Raw genomic sequence first — 19,587 nt, forward strand, 5'->3', positions numbered from 1 at the left:
ATGGCTGCATAATATTCCATTGTATATATATACCACATCTTCTCTATCCATTCATCTGTCGATGGACATCTTGGCTCTTTCCACAGTTTGGCTATTGTGGACATTGCTGCTATAAACATTGGGGTGCACGTACCCTTTCGGATTCATACTTTTGTATCTTTGGGGTAAATACCCAGTAGGATTACATACTCTTTTGAGAATCACCACTTAACACCAAGAACAAAATATAACTTGTGCTTAAGTGAACTTATCAAAGACTTAGATCTGCTCTACAAAAAAAAGGTATTCTGGTATTTGGGTTTTTTAGTATTACTTCTGATAATTAAAGTTAGCAGATAAGGGGTGCCTGGCTGGCTCAGTCAGAAGACCATGTGACTCTTGATCTCGGGGTCATGAGTTTGACTCCCACACTGGGATACTTAAATATATATATACTTAAATATATAAAACTTTCAAAATATATAAGATAAATGAAAAAAAGAGTTAGCAGATAAATTAGTATTTCATTTCCACTTCAGCATACAGATAAGAATTGAGTCCTAATAGGGAGGAGGAAAACGAATAGTTTATTAGAGAAAGTTTAAAAGGACACTATTAGGGGCACCTGGCTGGCTCCATTGGTGGATCGACTCTTGATCTTAGGGTTGTGGGTTCAAGCCCCTTGTTGGGCGTAGAAATTACTTTTTTTTCCTTAAGATTTTAACTATTTATTAGAAAGGGAGAGAGCAAGCAAGCACAAGTGGGTGGAGGGGCAGAGGGAGCAGCAGACTCCCCACTGAGCAGGGAGCCTGACGTGGGGTTCAATCCCAACACCCTGAGATCATGACCTGAGCCAAAGGCAGATGCTTAACCAACTGCGCCACCCAGGCGCTCCAGGTGTAGAGATTACTGAAAACATAAAATTAAAAAAAAAAAAAGGATAGCTTTTCTTTAGAAAGCCAGTGACAATAAGTCATTGTTAACCTGTTTACACAATACATCTGTTTTGCAAAACTTTAGGTGTATAATAACAGTAAGGACCAGTTACTTTTATTTATTTACTATTTTTTAAGATTTTATTTTGGGGGCACCTGCTGGCTCAGTTGGTAGAAATGCGACTATTGATTATTTTGGGGGCACCTGGTGGCTCAGTTGTTAGTCGTCTGCCTTCAGCTCAGGTCATGATCCCAGGGTCCTGGGATTGAGCCCCGCGTAGGGCTCCCTGCTCAGCAGGAAGCCTGCTTCTCCCTCTCCCACTCCCCCTGCTTGTGTTCCCTCTCTCACTGTGTCTCTCTCTGTCAAATAAATAAAATCTCCTTTAAAAAATAAATAAATAAAATCTTTATTTTGGATTTGAAAAAAAAAAAAGATGTTATTTGAGAGAGAAAGAGCACGCATGTGAGCAGGGGGAGGAGCAGAGGGAGAGGGGCAAGCAGACTCTGCACTGAGCCTGGAGCCCTATGTGGAGCTCAATCCCATGACCCTAAGATCATGACCTGAACCGAAATCAGAAGTTGGACATTTAATGGACTGAGCCACGCAGGCACCCCAGATTTTATTTTTAAAGTAATCTCTACACCCAACTTGAACTCACAACCCTGAGATCAAGAGTCGCATGCTCTATTGATTGAGCCAGCCAGGTGCCCCAGAACTAATTACTTGTAAATGTGTAAAAAATAGGACACAGGATTTCAGGACTCCAGAAATCGAAGAATGAGTTTAGAGTGAAGCAGAACCCTCAACTGCATGTACATCTGTCATAAAATTTTAACAATGAACACAAACACTTAAAAAATTTTAGGAAACCCTAAGTGTTTACAACATTTATCTTCCCTCATAAGGAAGTACACAAAATTTAAACCAAATGCCAAAATTTCTTAATGTGCCATCAAGTTATCTCCATAGCTTCTTCTAAAATATACCCTCTCTAGGTTATATTCTTTTACGGGACCTCTGGGCCCAACTGCCAAAGAGTGATTTATATATACTATGAAGCAGGGGGAAATAACCCAACAATTCACCAACGCACTGAAGAGTTTAAGCTTCTACTTTCCACCATTATCCTCCAGGAACTGTAAAAGCCTCCTACAATCCTCCAGGTAAAGAGAGAAGCGAACTTTAAGATAAATAAATAAGCTAGACTCTAAGGCTTACAAGAAACTCTGAAATTCTCATTTCTACAGATATTTTGGAGAACTGAGCCCAAAGAGTAGCCTTTTCCAAGTTAACCAACCATTATTTTATTTGCATTTTTACTTCAAGATAAAACTTTAAAACAAAAATACTCCAATGGGATTATTATTTTTATTTTCCCTGTTATCTTCCTGTTTTCTATAAGGAATGGGTGTTATTTTCATAATCAGTTTTTAAAACAGTATTTGTAACTGCTGAGTTCTTACCAGAAAGAGTCTGCACATAATTCCATAATGTGTCTTTATTTGTCCAAAAGTAGTCTCCATTGCCAATTGTGAGAGTGTATGGCCGTTCATCCATAAGCTTGACTTTCCTTCTACTCTGGCCTAACAAACATGGCTGACCTTCCAGGCGCACAGAGCTCTTAGGAGCAAAAACCTTAACACCCTTTAAGCCAACAGGCTTCATTTTGAACCAAACAATTGCTTTTAGGTTTGAACTAAGTAGAAAAGAAATACACTGCTATTCCAAAACTGAAAGAAGTCAGTTAACTGAAAGCACAGACACATTCTAATACAGAATGTTAACAATTGAAATCTGATTGGAGGAGGGTATTCCACACAAGCTACACTTTTCAAAATATAACCTCAATGATGTTCAAGAAAAGACATTTTTTTCCAAATGAATAAGGAATGTTAAAAACTAAGAAAACCTACTAGTATGGTCACAAAATAGTGTTAATGCCTTTGTGAAGGCAAGTTTTAAAAAAGGATGCCATTTCAAAGAAAAATCATTCAGGTTTGCCAAAGTTACCATATAACTGAAGTTCATACACCTCGCATGTGGTTTTCTATCACTTGGACAAGTGTCTCTGACTTACCAAAACCCCACACATATAACAGCTGATTACTACATAGCTCAGAGAAATAATATGTGGCCAGCAATGCCTCAGACTTGAGCACCCTGTCCAGCACTACAGAAATAAAGGAAGAGAATATCAAGAATCAATAATAGGGGTGCCTGGCTCAGTCGTTAAGCGTCTGCCTTCAGCTCAGGTCATGATCCCAGGGTCCTGGGATCGAGCCCCACATCGGGCTCCCTGATCCGCGGGAAGCCTGCTCCTCCTCTCCCACTCCCCCTGCTTGTGTTCCCTCTCTCTCTGTGTCTCTGTCAAATAAATAAAATCTTTAAAAAAAAAAAAAGAAAAGACTCTAGGGAGCCTGGGTGGCTCAGTCATTAAGCATCTGCCTTTGGCTCAGGTCATGATCCCAGGGTCCTGGGATCAAGCCCCACATCGGGCTCCCTGCTCAGCAGGAAGCCTGCTTCTCCCTCTCCAACTCCCCCTGCTTGTTTCCCTCTTTTGCTGTGTTTGTCAAATAAATAAATAAAATCTTTAAAAAAAAAATCAATAATAACATGCCTTGGAAAAGACAGGCAAACCAGACCTCTACCATGCTGAGTATTTTTTTAAGATTTTAAGGAATCGCTACACCCATTGTGGGGCTCGAAAAACCTCAAGATCAAGATTACACTCCACTGACTGCCAGCCAGGCACCCCTGCTGAGGAGTATTTTAATTTTCATACTGGAGCGTAGTTTTTATGCACAGAAAAGAGATTTGCTCTAGTTTTCAAATATTAATACTTGATTTATTAATGTTATAAATTCAGAAAGCCTAGATTTCCCTTAAGCTTTTACATTCAACTTAGACTTTTTTTAAGATTTTATTTATTTGTGAGAGAGAGAGAGAGCACGCATAAGCAGAGGGAGAGGGAAAAGCAGGCTCCCCGCTGAGTAAGGAGCCCGATGTGGGACTCAATCCCAGGACCCTGGGATTATGACCTGAGCTGAAGGCAGATGCTTAACCGACTGAGCCATCTGTCCCATCTTTTTCTTTGTTTAGGTTTTATTTTTAAGTAGTCTCTATGCCCATTGTGGGGCTTGTACTTACAACCCCAAGAGCAAGATTTGCATGCTCTACCAACTGAGCCAGCCAGGCACCCCACAACTTAGACATTTTATTTGGGGTTTTAATTTTAAAGGGCTGTGATGAACGTTTGATCTCCCTTACAAAGTTAGACACATTCAGACATAAAATTTCTACTACTTTAATATATTCAATTTTAAGTACAGTTGACTTGAAAAGAAAATTTTCTGAGAACTTTAATAACTTATAAATCTAAAAAAATTTAACTTACGAAAATAGTGACTCAGGTACTCTTTAATGTCCATGCAAAAATATATAGTTAAGGTTTGAACTTAAGTTCACATGTACAAATCAACTATACACTCAATTATATATTTAAAATTGGAATCATAAGACCAGGGGCGCCTGGGTGGCTCAGTCGTTAAGCGTCTGCCTTCGGCTCAGGTCGTGATCCCAGGGTCCTGGGATCGAGCCCCGCATCGGGCTCTCTCTTCAGCAGGGAGCCTGCTTCTCCCTCTCCCTCTGCCTGCTGCTCCCCCTCCTTGTGCTCTCTCTCTCTCTGTCAAATAAATAAAATCTTTAAAAAAAAAAAAAAAAAGGAATCATAAGACCAATACATTACTCTAAATTCCTAAACATTAAAGACACTTGAAATATCAAATGTAGGTCACTATTATATCAACTCCTTATCCTGAAAACTAGTAAATGAAAAGAATGAATTTTCGGGCGCCTGGGTGGCTCAGTTGGTTAAGCGACTGCCTTCGGCTCAGGTCATGATCCTGGAGTCCTGGGATCGAGTCCTGCATCGGGCTTCCTGCTCGGCGGGGAGTCTGCTTCTCCCTCTGACCCTCACCCCTCTCATGCTCTCTCTCTCTCATTCTTTCTCTCAAATAAATAAATAAAATCTTAAAAAAAAAAAAAAAGGATGAATTTTCAAGTTTTTAACATTTAACATGCCTTTCTGGGAAGAGTTATAGTTCATTCCCAGTTGATATGGGAGAGCTATTCTTTATATAGTATCAGCAAATAAATGTAAACAGTAATAGAACTAGGAAAAGTGCCACTGTGCAACCCCCAATGATATAACTGATCATCAATGGTGGATGTTTACATGATTCCAAATTATTACCCCATAGATTACTTCTAATTGCAATTGGAAAAAGATGTTCCTGTCACTACCTTAACAAATTGATGAAATTTAGCATCACTAACAGTGGACAAGTTGAAATTGACATTATGCACTTTATATAAAGCATACAGAATCATCTAAAAAGTATCTCAAAAATATGGTAAACCTAAATCTAATCAAGTCTGCAGAGGCAACAACTTTCAGTTCATGGAAAATACAGAAGACAAGGAACTATTAAAGGATACTAAGAAGAAACAATCAGACAAATCCAGAATGTGGGATATTTTACAAGACAATTGATTCAAAAATCACTGTCATACAATAAAACAAAACATAAAGGAATACTAGGAATTAATACACTGAAGAGACTTAAAATATATATACATATATAATGTGTAAACCATGACTGGATCTTAGTTTGAAAAGCACAGTTTTGTTTTTTTGTTTTTTGTTTTTTGTTTTTTTTAAAGATTTTATTTATTCACTTGAGAGAGAGAATGAGATAGAGAGAAAGAGCATGAGAGGGGGGAGGGTCAGAGGGAGAAGCAGACTCCCCGCCGAGCAGGGAGCCCGATGTGGGACTCGATCACGGGACTCCAGGATCATGACCTGAGCCGAAGGCAGTGGCCCAACCAACTGAGCCACCCAGGCGCCCCAAAGCACAGTTTTTTTTAATTGAAGTTTAATTAACGTAGTGTTATATTAGTATCAGGTGTACAACATGTTGATGGAACAAGTCTATATATTACTGAGTGCTTGCCACAGTAGGTGCAGTTAATACATTATTACAGTATTATCAACTCTATTCCCTATGCTGTACTTTTCATCTTTTTAACTTACTATTTTTTATTATTTTAAAAGATTTTATTTATTTATTTGACAGAGAGAGACAGCGAGAGAGGGAACACAAGCAGGAACAGGGGGAGTGGGAGAGGGAGAGGGAGAAGCAGGCTTCCTGCAGAGCAGGGAGCCCGATGCGGGGCTCGATCCCAGGACCCTGAGATCATGACCTGAGCCGAAGGCAGATGCTTAACGACTGAGCCACCCAGGTGCCCCTACTATTATCTTTTAACTGATACTTTGCCAGATAAGCACAGCTTCTTTAAGCTTTTAAATAGCATTTTTATGACAACTGGGAAATTTAATATATTCAAATATTAATTTTCTAAAGTATGACAATGGTTATATAGGTGAATGGCCTTTTTTTTTTTTTTAAGATTTTATTTACTTATTTGACAGAGAGAGAGAGTGAGAGCAGGAACACAAGCAGGGAAGAGTGGGAGAGGGAGAAGCAGGCTTCCCGCCGAGCAGGGAGCAGGGAGCCTGATGCGGGGCTCCATCTCAGGACCCTGAGATCATGACCTGAGCCAAAGACAGATGCTTAAGGACTGAGCCACCCAGCTGCCCCGAATGGCTTTATTTTAAAAAAAATGCATGTGAGGGGTGCCTGGGTGGCTCAGTCAGTTAAGCATCTGCCTTCAGCTCAGGTCATGATCTCAGGGTCCTAGGATCGAGCCCTGCGTTGGGCTCCTTGCTCAGTGGGGAGCCTACTTCTCTCTCTCCTGTTCCCCCTGCTTGTGCTCACACTCTGTCAAATAAATAAAATCTTTAAAAATGCATAGTGAAATATTTAGAGATGAAGTGTCTATAACTTATTTAGAAATGATTCAATACTAAAAGTTGTAGCTAGAGATAGAGGAAGTAAATATGGCAAAATGTAACAATCGTTAACTAGGTGGTGGGCATATGGATACTCATTTTTTCAATTTTTTGGATGTTTGAAATCCTTTGTAATACAAAGTTGAAAAAATTTCATATATGCACAGATTCCTTACTGGACCCTGAAGAAAGCAAATGATAGGACAGTATTACATAGTTTATTTACTCATCTGCATATATATTTATTTATTTATTTAAGAGTGAATTTATTTATTTGAGAGAGAGAGAGGGAGGGTGCACATGCATGCATGCAGAGGAGCAGAGGGGGAGGGAGAGGGAAGGGGCAAAGAATCTCAAGCAGACTCTGCCCTGAGCATGGAGCAGGACTCTATCCCACAACCCATGAGATCATGACCTGAGCCAAAACCAAGAGTCCGGAGCTTAACCAACTGAGTCACCCAAGCGACCCTGCACATACATATTTTTAAGTCAATATGAGCTAGGGTAGGAATAGGAGAAGTCTGGAAGAACACACAAACTCAGTATAAGCTACCTGAAGCCAGAGACCGGGTAGAGGCAACTGAGAATTTAATACTTTTTACCTTATACATTTAATAATAATCATCAGTTTTGGGTGTCTTTAATAAAATAAAATAGCCTTGGCTTAAATTTTTCCCATTTGTTTTTTGTTATCATTTCTGTGGCCATCCTGGCTCAAAATTTCAAAGCCATCTGTAAGTACTCTTTTCCTGATTTCCTATTACCCATCAGGTCCTATCTTTCCCTTACTCATAATATTGTTAACCTTTTCCTATTAAGCCTACTACAGCCAGCCTCACAGTTCAGTTCAGTTGTGTCCTAATTCCAGCCATTTTCTCCCTTCAGATAACCATAAAAAAATAAGGTCAAATAAATCATCCTAAAACACTGTTGGTACTTCCTTAATCAAAAATCCAACCAGTTTCACATCACTTTTATATGTCATATAGGGACATGGACCTTGTGAACCTCCCAATGCCCCCCTCAATCTTTGTCTCTGGTTGGTCCCCCATCCACCCTCCTCTACAGTTTGGCTGAAATACAAATGAGAGCATGAGAACCGCTGGCAGATCAGTCACTGAGAAGCCACACAATCCAGAAGCACAGGTCAATTTATTTCTCAGGGAGTAAGTCTTTACCAGTTGGAAACAGGAAATGGGAGGAAACTGGACAGATAAATTATCCCTTTTTTCTCTCTTCATATGAACTATTCTGGAGTGTAGTTTCTCCTTGAAACCCTTTCAGAAAAATCCCTTATGCAAGTGACATGCTCTGTCTCTTAGCTCAAGGTGAAACAGGAGCCAGGTATTAATGTACTGCACCTTCCTTTTTTCTCTCTCTCACTTTTACTATCTTGAGTTTGCACCTTCCAAATAAAAAGCACTTTGAGTTCTGCTTCTCAGAGGATGTGAGCTAAATAGTACACCTTACCTCAGTTGATACACTTAAGCTACAACCCTATGAGATAAATAAAAATGCTACTGGGGGGCACCTGGGTTGGCTCAATTGGTTGAATGTCCGACTCTTGGTTTCAACTCAGGTCATGATCTTGCAGTTATGGGATCGAGCCCCAAGTCGGGCAGAGTCTGCTTCAGATTCCTTCTCCCTCTCCTTCTGCCCTCGCTCCCCCTGCTTTCTCTCTAATGAATAAATAAAATCTTTAAAAAAAATAAAGGGACACCTGGGTGGCTTAGTCAGTTAAGTGTCTGCCTTTAGCTCAGGTCATGATCCCAGGGTCCTGGGATCAAGTGCCATGTCGGGCTCCCTGCACAGTGGGGAGCCTGCTTCTCCCTCTCCCTCTGCAACTCCTCCTACTTGTGCTCGCTCTCTTTCTCTCTGTGTCAAATAAATGGATGAAATCTTAAAAAGTAAGATAAAATAAATAAAATAAAATGCTATTAGAAGTTAGGGGGCACCTGGCTGGCTCAGTTGGTGGAGCATGTGACTCTTGGTCTTGGGGTTATTAAGTCTGAGCCCCATGTTGGGTATAGAGATTACTGAAAAATAAAATCTTAAAAAAAAAGTTAGAAAACTGCTAGGACACCCATCTTACAAATGAAGAAACTGAGGTCCAACTAAAAACCTTTCCTAAGGAAAAAGGTTTCTGCTCACTTACTATACCCAATTAGTTCACAAATTCTGCCAGTTTTACTCCCTAAACATTCTCATATCTGCCTCTCCTTTCCATCCTACCGCTTACCCCAAAGTAATATCAGCCCACATTTAAAAAAAAATCAGGCCCTGAGATGATGTCATTTTAACCCTTTATTAATGCTGACACACAGATACTGTTATCATTTTCATTTTACAGAGGAAAGCTGAGGCTTAAAAAGGGTCTTAACATTTAACCAAGGGGTGCATGGGTGGCTCAGTTGGTTAAGCGTCTGACTCATTTATATATTTATTTGAGAGCGCACGAGCAAGCAAGCAGGGGAGAGGGGCAGAGAGAGTATCTGAAGCAGACTCCCTGCTGAGCACAGAGCCCCACATGGGGTTCGATCTCACAACCCTGAGATCATGACCTGACCTGAAATTAAGAGTTGGACACTTAACCAACTAAACCACCCAGGCACCCCAAGCGTCTGACTCTTGATCTCAGCTCAGGTCTTAATCTCAGGGTCAGCGAGTTCAAGCTCTCTGTTGGGCTCCATGCTGGGTGTGGAGCCTACTTTACAAAAGAAAATTTGCCCAAGGTCACATGGATACCAAGTGGTAGAGCTAGGATGAACCCAGGCTGTCTGGTTTCAAACCCCTTACTTCTATCTCTTCATCAGTTCTTACCTACCTCAGTTAAAACATAAATCATGTCACATGATGCTCTTGCTGAAATCTCCCAATGGCTTCCCATTAGAATGAACTCAAACTGACATAGGCCAGCCCAACACAACTGAATTCATCTTTCATGCTCCTTTGCTCAGTATGCTATAAATACGTATCGAGTGCCTCCTATATGCCAGCCATTGTTCTAGGCACTGGAGATAAGAGCAGGACTAACACAGATAAAAGTACCTTTCTTCGAGGTGCTTATATTCAAGGGGTCTTCGCACTCTCTTTAAACATTTTCCAAGGGGTCTGTACATTTGTTGCTCCTCTTACCTGGATCATTTTTCCCCCACATGGCTGGCTCTTTATATTGAGGGTTCCAATGTTACTTCTAAGAGAGCCCTTCCAATCTATTCAAAACAGGGTCCTTGCTCTCATTATCCTCTCATATCCTATTCATTTTCCTTTTTGTCACAATATTTATCACAACTTAAAAGTCACAATTATTTCTTATTTTGTTTACATGTTTATCCGTCTTTCATACTATAAGCTTCAGAACTACAGAGATTATGTTAGTGCCTGGCAAAGCAGACCATGGGTAAATATTTACGGAATAAATTAATATCACAACATTAGCTGGCTTTAGCTATTCTCTGGCCTTCCAGTCTTGTTTCACTTAAATCTACCCCCTCCCACACTATGATCAGGTCACTTACTTTCTTTTCTTTTTTTTTTAAAGATTTTATTTATTTATTTGACAGAGAGAGACATAGCGAGAGAGGGAACACAAGCAGGGGGAGTAGGAGAGAGAGAAGCAGGCTTCCCCGCAGTGCAGGGAGCCCGATGTGGGGCTCAATCCCAGGACCCTGGGATCATGACCTGAGCCGAAGGCAGATGCTTAACGACTGAGCCACCCAGGCACCCCAGGTCACTTACTTTCTTAAACGCTTTCATGGGTCTCTTTTCTTACCTAATTAAGAATAAGCACACAATACCCTCCATGACAAGGGCTCTGAGCTCAGGAGCTCAGAGATGAAGCAGCATATAAACTAGACTTTGAATGAAGAGAGTGTTTACCAGATTGAGAAGAGAAAGGAAGATACCACTTTCCCTTCTTTCTTACCAGTCAGAAACTCAAAAGAACACAATGCTTTTCAAGAGAGTCATTTCTGGTGTGAAGAGCTAGGTGTGTTGATATAGAAACATCAGCTGGAAACAGACTGTGAAGTTTCACAAATGACATTAAAGGGTGAGGATCTGATGCACACAAGATGGTACAATCTTAGAAAGTTTACAGGGGTGGGAATAGTATGTTCCAATTCGTGTTTTAGAATAAAAAGACAGCAGTGAGAAGAATGGACTGGATAGGAAGAGAAACAAACAGCAGTCAGAAGGCTGCTTAATGTGAAACAGACCCCATTAAGAGATAAAAGCTAGAATCACAGCAGGTGAAATGGGGATGGAGAGGAGGAGAGATTCAAAGGAACCACATTAAACACTCATCTACTTAATACAAATTTAACATTATCTAGGTAAGAATTTCCTACAACATGGCCTATGAACTTCAACCAAAGACACAGTCCCAAATCGCCCTGGACCTTACTCCTCCACTACACGTATTACATAGCTACGTTACATGCTATATTACATACATACTACCAAATGGATGTACCACTATATTAGGGCTCTCACAAACTGAGCAGTAGGTCTTCAAAGGCAGGGAGTGTGTCATACCCATTTCTTCAATATCCAAGGCAGTGCCTGGTACTCAATCTTTGTGAGTGAATGAACAAGTAGAAGAATGCTTTATGACTGAGGTAGGACTTGAAAACTAGATGGGCTTTAGGCCTAAAAAGGTCATTCCAGGCAAGTGCAAAAGATATGGGCAAGGAGGAATGGTAAACCTGGGGAACAGATAACGGTCATCAATTAAGAAGGAAGATGCTGGTCCCCTTCGTCCAGCCTTGGACAAGTCATGCTTATTTCCTGCCTGGAACATTCTCCCTATCCACCCTAACCATTCCATATGGCTCTTTCATTTCATGTGGGTATTTGCTCAAATATCACTTCACCCGAGCCTTTCTGTGACCAGCCTACCTAAAATTCTACAGCATATTCTATTATCCTCACTTTGTAAACCTTTTCTCTATTGTTTTTCTTCTCAGTTTACTGAAGAGATCTTTCAACAATTTTATTCATCTGTACCTATATTAGGATTGGCTCACTTTCATTTCAAATCAAGTCCATCTGTCCCTTACTGAGATCAAAATCTACAGAATATAGAGACTGTCTTTTCTTTTTTTTAAATTTCACTGCAAAAAGTCTTAGTGTTGACCACTTCTAAGATCTGTCAGTTAAACTCTCCCAACATAATTGAGATGCCACAGAGAACATTAATTTCTTAAAAGACACATATGGCAGATCGTCCCAGAGGTAGGCAGGAAAGAATTTTACATACCCTAATGGAGAAGATTCTAGGAATGGAGCAGTAATCCATAAAGAAAATAATCGAGATTAAATTAATTAACCTTGAGGAACTACGGGAAAATAGGTTCTAAACCCAAGATATCTGCGAGCATAGAACGAATAGAGACGCTCTAATGTTATGTCTACTTAAATAGTTTTCACAAAACTAATTACATAGGACGTCGCTGACCAGAGGCAGGCTTATGTGGGGCAAAACAGCCCAGGTGAGTCTTATCCTGAGCCAGGGGACTTAAGGCAGCTGTGTGCTCCAGGGTGAACTTTGCTTGTTCTGCCTTCCCCACTGGAAAACCGAAAAGCCTGTGAAGTGGTTAAATTTAAGTCAGATATTCTGGAGAGTGGGGCAAAGGCGGTCAGTAGTGGCTTCATACTGCACTTAGATAAAAACAAAAACAAAAACAAACTATCGATCTGGGGCCCAAAGACTCACATATGGGACGGTCGAGGGAGAGGACGGGGGAGACAAATGCACACCCAAATTAAAATCGCCCTCGGGCCCCCACCCCCTAGTCCCCACAGACTCAGCGCCAGGGTCGGCCCACCCCTGCGTGTCCCACCGCTTCAGCACACGGGGCGTGGGAGCCTCACCTGCAGGCTTGTCTGCAGCCATCTTCCCACCCCAGCTTAGGTTCTTCCCCGCAGGTGGCGTGGCCTCGATTCCAGCTGCCGAGCTAGCTGCGGTCCTGGACCCCGGAAGACGAGCCCACCCCGGCTCCGGGCCCCTGGGTTCCGGCCTGGGGAGTGGGGAGGCGGCGGGCTGAGGAAGTGACGAAGGCTAGTTCGCGTCGTCTAGCAACAAGAGGCAGAGTCTCAGGCCGGGTAGCCCCACTGACTCCCGCCAGGGACAGCTTCCGCTCCACGGCATCCTGGTACACACCACTTCCGGGGGCCGCCGCGGGTGTGGGAACTGCGGCTGGCCCCGCCCCACGCAGGCGTCCCCCGAGCGCCCCGCCCCCGGCGGCGTGTGCGTGTGCGTGTGCGTATGCGTGCGCGCCCGACCGGACGGATGCTCACTCGGGGTTGTGGGCGTGTGCTGGGTAGCCAGGGAGGGATCTGCACGCGATTACCCCTTGCTTATCCTGGTCAAAATTCCTAAGTGTCAGAGCTTTCCTCCCGCGTTTTACGTAAAATCCCAATAATAACACCTGACACCTGTACGCTTTCACTGATTTCTCCCAATTCTGTGAGAAGACACTATTGCAATTCCCGTAAACGAAACATTTTATTTTAGAATAGTTTTATATTTGCAGAAAAATTGCAAAGATGATACATAGAGTTCCTGTATACTCCCCACCTAGTTTCCCGTGTTGTGAGCATCATAGATTTTCACTAAATAACTGGTACATCCGTCACATCTAAGAGACGACCTTGATTGGTACATTACCATATATTTTTTGTAATTTCATCAATTTTCCCCACTGTCCCCATTCTGTTCCAGGATTGTCAAGGACATCACATTACATTCATTATGTCTTCTTAGGCTAGTCTTGACTGTGATAGTTTCTCAGATTTCTCTTGTCCTTGATGATTTTGACAGCTTTAGGGAGTACTGGTCAGGATTTTTGAAGACTGCACATTTGATTTGATTTATTTTCTTCATGGTTATGAAGCTGGCACCCAGACATTCATCCTGTCAATTCAGAACAGAAGCAAATTGTCCCCAGGCACAGCTGGACCAAACAAGGAACACTTAGGCCTAGCCTCCAGGGATAGGAATGCCTGCTTTATCTTTCAAAGCAACCTGTGGGACAAGTAGTTAATCAGCACTAGCCTAGAGATAACAATTATCAAATATATCTAATGAAATCTTTAGCATAAAGAATAAAGGTATATTTTAGATTCCAATTCTCTTAAAATGGAAAAGACCTACAGAGGACCAGACAAAGTGGCATGGCATCAGGACACCTGCTAACATGACTTCATGGGCCTTCAATCAATGGGGTCTACCTTCTCAGGACACCCCTGCCCCTGTTAGCTAGGATGCAGCAGGGAAGTTACTTAGATCAGAGGGCTAAAAGCTCTCAGTAGAAGGGAGGAGCGGGAAGGGACAAAAGCAGGGGAGGAATGTGTTTTGTTTTGCAGAACCAGCAGTTCCAACCAAGGAGACTACCCGGCTAGGTGTTTCACATGACAGCCCCTTACATGAGACAGTTTGAGCAGGACTAGAGCTGAGGATCTATGCAGAAGCCCCACTGAGTTGTCTTTTTATTTTTTTTAAGATTGTATTATTTTATTATTATTTTTGTTATTATTATTAGAGAGGGAAAGGGAAAATCTTAGGCAGGCTCCATGCCCATCTCACAACCCTGAGATCATGACCTGAACCAAAATCAAGAGTCGGGCGCTTAACTGACTGAACCACCCAGGTGCCGCCAAGAAGATTTTATTTTTAGGTAATCTCAATACCCAACATGGGGCTTGAACTTACAACCCCGAGATCAAGAGCTGCATGCTCTATTAATCGAGCCAGCCAAGAGCCCCTTTATTATTTATTTATTTATTATTATTTTTCCCCAAGTTGTCTTAAAGTTGCCTTTAGCTCATTATAACACTAAGATCTCTTCCTATAGGTGGGATCTTCTGCCATTTCTTGAACATACCTATATGCACTAGCATGTTAATGTGTTAGACAAGCATAGGCGAAGCAAAGAGTGTAAGTAATAAAATATATATAAGTCCCTTAATGTATATGCAAGCTGCCTGCCCTGCCCACTAATACAGTGACTAAAAGCATCCTGTACTAATCCATAGGAAGACAGTGCTTTGAGAACTGTCTGTCTCCTTACAAGTAACGAGTAATAAAAAGTTCTTTGCTTTTGGGGTGCCTGGGTGCCTCAGTTGGTTAAGTGTCTGCCTTCGGCTCAGGTCATGATCTCAGGGTCCTAGGATTGAGTCCCACATCAGGCTCTCTGGTCAGTGGGGGATCTGCTTCTCCCTCTCACTCTCCCTCTTTGCACTCCCTCCCTCTCTCTATTAAATAAATGAAATTTTAAAAAAATTTTTTGAAAACAAAAAGCTCTTTGCTTTCAACACTTCTTTGGGTTATGTTCAATTTGATGCACCCCAAGTGCAGCAGCACCCCTGGAGTTCAGTTACAGTTAGACTAGGATTATGGGCTTTTAGGAGGAAAACCAGAGGTGACTTGCCATTCTCATCACATCAGATGAAGATTACATGCTAGCAAATGATGATGTTAACTTTGATCACCTGGCTCAGGTAGGGTCTGCCAGTCTTCTCCACTGTAAAGTTACTTCCACACTCTACTCTTTGGAAGTGAGTCATTAAGTGCAGTTCACACTCAGGTTGGGGAGTGGAGGATGTTTTAAACTCTACCTCCTGCAGTGAGGAGTATATATGTAGATAACCTTCTCTAAGGGAGATTTGTCTCTTCTCCCCCATTTAGTTACTTATTTAACCATAAATTTTATGAGTATGGACTCATGATTGTGTTTACAATTCAATATTAAGTTACTTTGTTGATGAAATTGTTTCAGCTTTATTAATTAGGAGCTTTTTCAGGTAGGCTCCTATGTCCCTTTTAAGTGGTTGCCCACTTTTAAAAAAACCTTTTTTATTCACATTAACGTTCACATAGAAAAGTGCACAAATCATAAGTACAGTTTATTGAATTTTCAACATATCCACATAACTAGCGCCCAGAGAAAGGACAACAAACTACCTGGAACTAGAGGCCCCCCTAATGCCTCCTCCCATTTTCCACAAGGGTAGTCACTAAACTAATGGCTAACACCCTGGATTAGTTTCACCTGTATTCAAATTTAATACAAATGGACCATACAGCATATATATATTTATTTTATTTTATTTTTTTAAAGATTTTATTTATTTGACAGAAAGAGACACAGTGAGAGAAGGAACACAAGCAGGGGGAGTGGGAGAGGGAGAAGCAGGCTTCCCGCAGACAAGGGACCCCAATGCAGGGCTCGATCCCTGGGATCGTGACCTGAGCTGAAGGCAGACGCTATCGACTGAGCCACCCAGGGGCCCCTATATATATATTTTTAAAGACTTATTTATTTTATTTTATTTTATTTTTAAAGATTTTATTTATTTACTTGAGAGAGAGAGCAAGGGAGAGAGAAAGCACGAGTGGGGGAGGGGGCAGAGGGAGAGGGAAAAGCAGACTCCCCACTGAACAGGGAGCCTGATTTAGGGCCTGATCCCAGGACCCTGGGACCATAGCTTGAGCCAAAGGTGACTGAGCCATCCAGGCACACCTTATTTATTTATTTTAGAGTGAGAGAGCATGCAAGAGTTGGGGGAAGGACAGAGGGAGAGGGAGAAAATCTCAAGCAGACTCCCTGCTGAGCATGGACCTGATTCAGGGCACAGTCCCACAAACCTGAGATAATGACCTGAGTTGAACACTTAACCGACTGAGCCACCCAAGCATCCCCATACAGTATATTTTTCTTGGAGTCTAGCTTCTTTTGCTCAACAATATGAGATTCATCCATGTTGTTGAGTCTGTAGCTTGTTTCTCATTGTTATGTAATGTTCCATTATGTTAATTATTCTGTAATTTATGTGCTCATTTTATTGTCTGTATTGAATAAGGCCAATGTGAATATTCTAGTATATATTTTGATGTATATGTTTGTAGGGGCCAAGGGCAGGCTGACCCAAGATGGGTCACTTTGGCATAGGGCAAACATCTTTATTTTCCAAACATCTCTTCCCACCTTCCTGCTAAAGGTCTTTTTCTCCCTTTGTATCTTCAGACCCCTACCCCTTTCCTTAGCTCATATAAGCCTCATGTGACTCACTGTCTTTGGAATTTCCATGTCTGTGTGGACTGCTCATATGTATGCTATTAAAGTTGATTTTTTCCCCACTAATCTGTCTCATCTCAGTTTGAGACTTAGTCCAGCTAGAAGAACTCTGAAGGGCAGAGGAGATTCTTTCTCCCCAACATGTTAGAGCTCACATAAAAAGATGCCTGAAGTGCTTACTGATCTTGCTTAAGGAAGGATCCTCTCAAGAAAAGAGAATTAGGTGGAACCTCTTAAATAATTTGGACTTGTGCTGGATGATTTTAAAGAGGGATTAGGCAGGTGGAGGGGGCAATTTAGAATTAGATTCACTCAGGAAACAGGCAGTTCAGTGATTAAGGGTCTTAATTTTTATTTAGGAGGCAGGAGGACTAAAGCAAGGCTAGAGTTGTCATTGGTCAAGGGGCAGCATCACTCATGTTAGAAGAAGGGGGTGTTCCCTCATTTTTACAGTTGTGGAGGGCTTTGTTTTTTGTCTTATTCCAAACACAGTCATGCTGTAAACTTCTCTGAACATTGTTCATATTCTGTGATTGTTTATGTCCATTTGGGAACATTCTGCTATGAAGAATTATTTTTATTTTCTTAGCAGGACCTAGATGTCAACAGAGTCATTTTTTAGTTTCTCACAGGTGGTCACTTTTCTTGTTCTTCTTCCTCATTTCATAGATAAGGAAACTGAGGCACAGGTGTTAACCCACTTTCCCAAGTCACAAGACAAATAAGTGACTATTATCTTAACCACCACATTCAGCTTTTTTTTTTTTAAAGATTTTATTTATTTATTTGAGAGAGAGAATGAGATAGAGAGAGCATGAGAGGGGGGAGGGTCAGAGGGAGAAGCAGACTCGCAGCTGAGCAGGGAGCCCAATGCGGGACTCGATCCTAGGACTCCAGGATCATGACCTGAGCTGAAGGCAGTCGCTTAACCAATTGAGCCACCCAGGTGCCCCACCACCACATTCAGCTTTAAAGGTTCTAGAATTTCCTACATTGAAGACATCTTAGGTCTCTCAACTTTCAGTATTGGCAGCTATCCTTTGTTCACAGACATCAGTGATGGAAAGGTGTTAATTCAGAAGTGGGGGAGGGGGGCACCTGGCTGGCTCAGTCAGTAGAGCATGAGATTCTTGATCTTGAGGTTGTGGATTTGTGCCCCACATTATGTGTAGAGATTACTTAAAAAATAAAATCTTTTTTTCCCTCTCTCGCTGGTCTCTGTCTGTCAAATAAATAAATAAAATCTTTAAAAAAATAAAAAAATATTTTATTTATTTATTTGACAGAGAGAGAGAGGGAGAGAGAGAACACAAGCAGGGGGAGTGGGAGAGGGAGAAGCAGGCTTCCCACCGAGCAGGGAGCCTAATGCTGGGCTTGATCCCAGGACTCTGGGATCATGACCTGAGCCGAAGGCAGACACTTAACGACTGAGCCACCCAGGCACCCCCAAAAATAAAATCTTAAAAAAAAAACAAAGTGGGAGGTGGAAAATCTCAGTGGGACTCTGTTCTGTCACCAACCTTGGCACCGCACTTCCCCTCCAGCCAGGGAACAGCGCCTCAAACTGGATGTGGTCCTTGTCACTTGTGCAAGACTGTCTGCAAAGATAGTTGTCAGCAGTTACACCTGTCCCAATACGCACATGCTGCTCTCCCTCTCCCTTTGAAACTGAGCTGTGAGTTGCTCTGACCAACAGGATGCAGAAGTGATGGTGAGCCAGTTTTGGGCTAGTCCTTCAAAAGTATTGCAGCTTCCACTTTTCCTCTCTTGTTCTCAGCCACCAAGGTGTAAGGAAGCTCAGGCTGTCCTGCTGGAGAGAGACCACATGAAGGAGACCCAAGATGCCTCAACTGACAGCAAGCACCAAGGTTCCAGACATAAGAATGAAGCCTTCTTCTTTTCTTTCTTTTTTTTAAAAAATTTTAATTATTTATTTGAGAGAGAGAGTGAGCACGTGTGAGCTGGGAGAGGGGCAGAGGAGGAGGGAGAGGGAAAGGGACAGAGGGGGAGGCTGAGCATGGAGCCTGACACTGGGCTTGATCCCAGGACACAGAAATCATGACCTGAGCTGAGACCAAGAGTCTGACGTTCAACTGACTGAGCCACCCAGACACCCCAAAAATGAAGCCTTCTTGAAACTTCCAGCTCAACTCAGCTGCCAGCTCAATGTAGTCACATGAATGATCCTATCTAATACCATATGAAATAGAAAAACTGCTCAGTCAACCCCCAGGATGGCAAAAAATAATAAGGCATTGTTGTTGCATTTCTTAAATCTAATTTTAAAAATTAAGATATAATTAACAGGGGCACCTGGGTGGCTCAGTTGGTTAAGCGACTGCCTTCGGCTCAGGTCATGATCCTGGAGTCCCTGGATCGAGTCCCGCATCGGGCTCTCTGCTCGGCAGGGAGCCTGCTTCTCCCTCTGACCCTCCCCCCTCTCATGTGCTCTCTCTCTCTCATTCTCTCTGTCTCAAATAAATAAATTAAAAAAAAAAGATATAATTAACATACCACGCAATTCACCCTTGTAAAGTGTGCAATTCTGTGGTTTTTAGTACATTCATGAAGTTGTACAATCATTACCAATTTCTAATTCTAACAATTTTTTTAAAGATTTTATTTTGAAGGGACGCCTGGGTGGCTCAGTCAGTTAAGCATCTGACTCTTGATTTCAGCTCA

At 41.9% G+C, this 19,587-nt stretch overlaps 1 protein-coding gene across 1 annotated transcript in view; it reads right to left on the minus strand.

Annotated features, from left to right (window-relative positions):
- CNOT10 (CCR4-NOT transcription complex subunit 10) overlaps nucleotides 1-2,595 on the minus strand; it is a 58,710-nt gene extending 56,115 nt beyond the window's left edge. Inside the window, exon 1 of the mRNA XM_081816532.1 lies at nucleotides 2,314-2,595. Within this exon, the coding sequence (XP_081672658.1) occupies nucleotides 2,314-2,580 (267 nt within the window). The 5' untranslated portion in view covers nucleotides 2,581-2,595. The remainder of the gene's footprint in view (nucleotides 1-2,313) is intronic.
- Nucleotides 2,596-19,587: the final 16,992 nt, after the last annotated feature.

The sequence above is a fragment of the Leptonychotes weddellii genome, chromosome 1, assembly GCF_054177405.1.
Source record: "Leptonychotes weddellii isolate Sample4059 chromosome 1, ASM5417740v2, whole genome shotgun sequence".
NCBI lineage: Eukaryota > Metazoa > Chordata > Mammalia > Carnivora > Phocidae > Leptonychotes > Leptonychotes weddellii.